We start from the raw sequence: 5,180 nt of genomic DNA, 5'->3' as shown, positions 1-5,180 counted from the left end.
GAGGAGAGAGAGAGAGAATCTCTCTAGAACTAGGGGAAAGGTCTTTAGGACAGATGAGCTGTCCCTCCCTATAGGTCCCCACCCTACCCGCCAGGCACATTTCCGGTAGCTACTTGAATGCTGTGGGTCCTACCTACCGCCTTAAAGAATTTTCAGCTTCTGTCCAGCACGTATCTGGAGCTCAGCCTCCGAACGCTCAGCTCAGCCTCAGGAACACATCCAGCTCTCCAGGATTTCATCCAGTGCCTCTGGTAAGTCTGTGAAGACTCCTTTGGAAGACTGTTTCATACGGCTTTGTTGTAGGCGGAAGGGTTTAGAAATGTGTGTGACAAGGAGTTTAAGGACTGTATGATAAAGAAAAGAAAACTTTGTGTATGAGTTTGTATATACATGAGCACATGAATCTCGTAGTGTGCAACCTGCAGGGCTGAGTTTTGAACTCATGTTGTCTGTCATGATGGCAACTGCCTTTGCTACTGATCCATCCTACTGGCCCAAGATGGTGTTTTTGTTTTTTTTTTTTGTTTTTTGTTTTTTGTTTTTTGTTTTTTTTGAAACAGGGTGTCACTATGGAGCTCCGACTGGCCTGGAACTCTCCATGTAGATCAGGCTGCCATGCTGTATTAGAACTCACTGTAGCTATGTTCCTGTTAGGATACCAGGTGTGCACCACTATTTCCTCTGGTTTTGGTTTTGTTGTTATTATTGGGTTTTGTTTTTGTTTTTGACTTTTCTTTTCAGTTTCTGGCTCTACTCGATCCCCTGGGGCCATGTCTAGAGATATTAAGAAATTCTCTTTCTCAAGGTGAGTCACAGAAGTCCTGCTCCAAATTTGGAAGGAAGGAATGTTGCACTGAGAGTGAGAGGCCTAGGAATCTAAACAGACAAGCCTTTCTGGTTACCCTCAAAAGCATTACTCCCCAAGGGCGGGTTAAAAGGGCTTTTGGAAATCTAAGCAGTCTTAGAGCCAGGCAGGAAGGTAAACAGACAAATTCAGGTGCCTGGGAGAACAGCGGCCCAAAATTGTCCCTGAGCTCAGGGATCCACCCAGGCTTGATTCCACTCTCTACCTGTTTGCTATCCTTAAAAAAAAATAGAGTCCATCCACTTACGTTCTTTGATGTCTTTTGTTTTTTACTAAGTGTATACATACCACGAGGGTGGGAAACTGGTTCATAGCCCAGCTTGGGATCATTTCTTTTTCTTTTTGTTTTTTTTCTGCCTCAGCCTCTTGAATGCAGGGATTATAGGCTAGTGACATGATATTTGTCTAAATGTCTTTTATTCATTTTAGTTTATTTACTTTTCTCAAGACAGGGTCTCAGTCTGCAGGGTCCCAGGGTGACCTCAGACTCTTGGCAACCATTGATGCCAATCTCCTGAGTTCTGGGATTTCAGCCCAAATGTCCCTTATAATAAACCAGCCCAGGTTATGGGGACTTAGCTCAGTTGACAGGAGTGCTTAGTTACTGTGGAAACCCTGGATTTGATCTCTAGCACTACTTAAACCCACCGAGGCTCTGTACACCTCTACATATCCCCAACATTGGGGAGGGGGAGGCATTCCCATGGAGGGTCACATGGTCAAGTCATTTTAACCTAGTGGGTTTGAACCCAGGCTGAGCAACATGAGATTCTGTCTCACAAATAAAATAAAATAAAATGAAATTATCAAGATGGGTGTAGTGGTGCACACCTTTAATCCCATCACTTGGGAGGCAGAGGCAGGCGGATTTCTGAGTTCGAGGCCAGCCTGGTCTACAAAGTGAGTTCCAGGACAACCAGGACTACACAAAAAAACCCTTGTGTGACCCCCCCCCCCCCAAAAAAAAAAAAAAAAAAAACCAAAAAAAAAGAAAAAAAAAACAAACAAAAAAACAAAAACAAAACACAAAAAACTAACAACAAACTCTGAAGTAGTTAATGTAAGGATACTGTTTCTCTGAGTTCTATAAGACACTTTAGCTCATTAATAAAATTTGAGGAGTGGGTTCTGGGGACCCCAATTTGTAGCTGAAAGGCTTGGGGTTGAAGGTAAGTGAAAACTAGGCCAGTTTTGGGGTTGTAGCCCTCAATTTATGGATTCAGTGTTAAGTCCAGATAGACTGTCAGAACTGGATTTGGTTCATGGGCCTCGAGCTGGTGTTTGCCATTCTGGGGTGTCAGGATGTGCTGAACAGGTTTATGACAACTTGATACAAGCTAAAATCATCTGAGAGGAGGGAACCTCAGCTAAGAAAATGTCTCCATAAAATCAGGCAGTAGGCAGACCTGTAGAGCATTTTCTTAATCAGTGATTGATGGGGGGAGTGTGGGGCTAGGGAGCCATGGGACCAGGAGGAGCAGGCCTGGAACACAAGTTGGGTAGAGACAAGTCCAAAAACCAAAAAGCCCCGGGGCCTGTATGACTTTGCTCACATAGCCCTAACCTTTGCTTCTCACTAGAGGAGGTCACATAGCCTGTAGCCAGGTTAAATTTCCTTTCCCCTTATAAGGTAATGTCCGGCAGCACCTGGAATTTCCCCTTCTGCAAATGAAGTATCTTACAACACTTTTTTATTTTTTGGTTCTTCGAGACAGGGTTTCCCTGTATAGCTCTGGCTGTCCTGGAACTCAGAAATCCGCCTGCCTCTGCCTCCCGAGTGCTGGGATTAAAGGCGCGCGCCACCATGCCCGGCTGCAAATGAAGTATCTTACAACACTTTTTATTTTTTGGTTTTTCGAGACAGGGTTTCTCTGTGCAGCCCTGGCAGTCCTGGAACTCACTCTGTAGACCAGGCTGGCTTCTGACTCAGAAATCCACCTGCCTCTGCCTCCGGAGTGCTGGGATTAAAGGCGTGTGCCACCACCGCCCGGCTTCTTACAACACTCTTGCCCTAAACTAATGGTATGTGATAACACAAACGTTGCTCTGGAGACCCTGGCTGGCTCCCCAGCAGCCTAAGTACCTCCCTTTCCTCCCAGTAAACCAACGATGCTGTTCTCAGATGGACCAAGATGCTGCCTGGACCCACCTGTGCCCGGCTAAGCTTCCTTCCCACCAGTCCAGCCCCACGTGCAACGCACCCGAGAGGGAGAGTTTCACGTGGGATGTCAGGGGAGGGCCCAGTGCCACTGTGGGCTGGTTATCCAGGGTTCTGTAAGAAAGCAGGCAGAGTAAGCCCGAGGAGGAAGTCATAAACAGCATCCCCTCCCTCCATGGCCTTTGCATCAGCCCCTGCCTCCAGCTTCCTTCTGTTTGAATTTGTCCTGATTTTTTTTTTTTAAAGATTTATTTATTTATTATATGTAAGTACACTGTAGCTGTCTTCAGACGCTCCAGAAGAGGGAGTCAGATCTCCTTACAGATGGTTGTGAGCCACCATGTGGTTGCTGGGATTTGAACTCAGGACCTTGGGAAGAGCAGTCGGGTGCTCTTTCCTGNTGAGCCATCTCACCAGCCCTGTCTTGATTTCAATCAAAGAAAGATATGGACAGTGTTGTGGAAGCCAAATAAACCCTTGGTGTTTCATCACAGCAATACTAACCCTAACGAGGACGTACTGTTATTTAATACATTCTGGGGGTCAGAGAAGTGATTTGTGCTGTGAATACAGCAGGAAAAAGAAAAGAAGAAAAAAATCTTGAACATCCACTTTCTATGGCCAGAGGTGGGGCCTGGATGTGTTTGGAGCTGTGAGATTCCTTTCCTGGCTTTCTGTGCTGGAAATGGAAGTTTCAGGAAAGAAACTGCGTCTTCAAACTGAACATTCTTCATGGATGACTACCCAATTAGAACTGTCATTGTGTGTGTGGGGTTGGCATGTAGCAGGGCTGTGAACCCCAAGATTATGCTATTGACTGTAAAAACCTGTTCTTTAGCTGTGGTGTGGCTCAGTCTTTTTTTTTTTTTTTTTTCGAGACAGGGTTTCTCTGTGTAGCCTTGGCTATCCTGGAACTCTGTAGACCAGGCTGGCCTCGAACTCAGAAATCCGCCTGCCTCTGCCTCCCGAGTGCTGGGATTAAAGGCGTGCGCCACCACGCCCGGCTCGTGGCTCAGTCTTAGTACATACCTTTAACCCAAGAGCTTTCTGCTTGAACATTTTAAACTGGATTAGAGTCAACTGTTGACAGGAAGTGAACATAGGATTTTTAAGAAAAAAACCCATAGAGCTTAAGAGGGAGTCAGAAGGGCCGATAGAGAGACACACCGGAAGTAGAAGGGAGGGACCTGAACTTGAAGGAGGTGTTTTGGAGATGGGCTTGAGGGAGGGGATTCTTTCTGGGACATGGTCTGAGAAGGAAAGTCAGCTGGGTGCTTTCTCTGCCTCTCTGAGCTAGCAGGCTTTCTTTCACCCGAGCATCTGGCTCTAGAGAGTCTTCATTGGTAAAATGCAACGGTTGAGGTTTTGTTAGAAACAACGCCCAAGTGCTTGAATTAAAGGCATAAACCACCACACCCTGTCAGGTGATCATTCAAGATTTCTCATTTTGTTTTCCAGCAGAGTTTGGATCCCTCCACCAGGCACTAAAGATGTTATGGCAGAACCTCTATCAGTTTGGCCAGAAGTTGGTTCGCCGGCGGCCCCTGGCGGCGAACGAACAGTCTGAGTCTTCTTTGTCTCGATGTCTGACCACTTTGGACCTGGTGTCCTTGGGTGTGGGCAGTACCCTGGGTGCAGGCGTGTACGTCCTGGCCGGGGAGGTGGCCAGAGAGAAAGCTGGACCATCCATCATCATCTGCTTCTTAATTGCTGCCCTGTCTTCAGTGATGTCAGGACTCTGTTATGCGGAGTTTGGAGCCAGGGTACCATGCTCGGGTTCCGCATATCTCTACAGCTATGTCACAGTGGGCCAGCTGTTGGCTTTCGTCACTGGCTGGAACCTCATACTCAACTATGTCATTGGTGAGGAGATGGGGGCAGGGTTTTATATAAGTAGGCCAGGTTGGACTTGAACTCTCTATGTTAATTGAGAATGACCTGAATTCTGCCTCTACCTCCTAAAAATGGGATCACAGGACTCCTTGTTTCATTTTTATGAATACAGGGTCTCATGTAGCTCAGGATGTCCTTGACCTTGCTATATATATAATAGAAGAAGGCCTCAAATCCTGATATATATGCTTCTACTTCACCACACTCAGCCTGCCAGGAATTCATCTCTTTTCTTTTCTTTTCTTTTCTTTTCTTTTTTTTTTT

The 5,180-nt window shown here is 46.2% G+C and overlaps 1 protein-coding gene across 1 annotated transcript in view; it reads left to right on the top strand.

Annotated features, from left to right (window-relative positions):
• Positions 1-117: 117 nt before the first annotated feature.
• LOC110336757 (cationic amino acid transporter 3-like) overlaps positions 118-5,180 on the top strand; it is a 12,644-nt gene continuing 7,581 nt past the window's right edge. The window contains exons 1-2 of the mRNA XM_021219490.1: positions 118-223; positions 4,476-4,886. Of these exons, the coding sequence (XP_021075149.1) occupies positions 118-223; positions 4,476-4,886 (517 nt within the window). The remainder of the gene's footprint in view (positions 224-4,475; positions 4,887-5,180) is intronic.

Source organism: Mus pahari, chromosome 19 (assembly GCF_900095145.1).
Source record: "Mus pahari chromosome 19, PAHARI_EIJ_v1.1, whole genome shotgun sequence".
In the NCBI taxonomy this organism is placed as follows: domain Eukaryota; kingdom Metazoa; phylum Chordata; class Mammalia; order Rodentia; family Muridae; genus Mus; species Mus pahari.
This window is presented reverse-complemented; position numbering and strand designations above follow the sequence as displayed.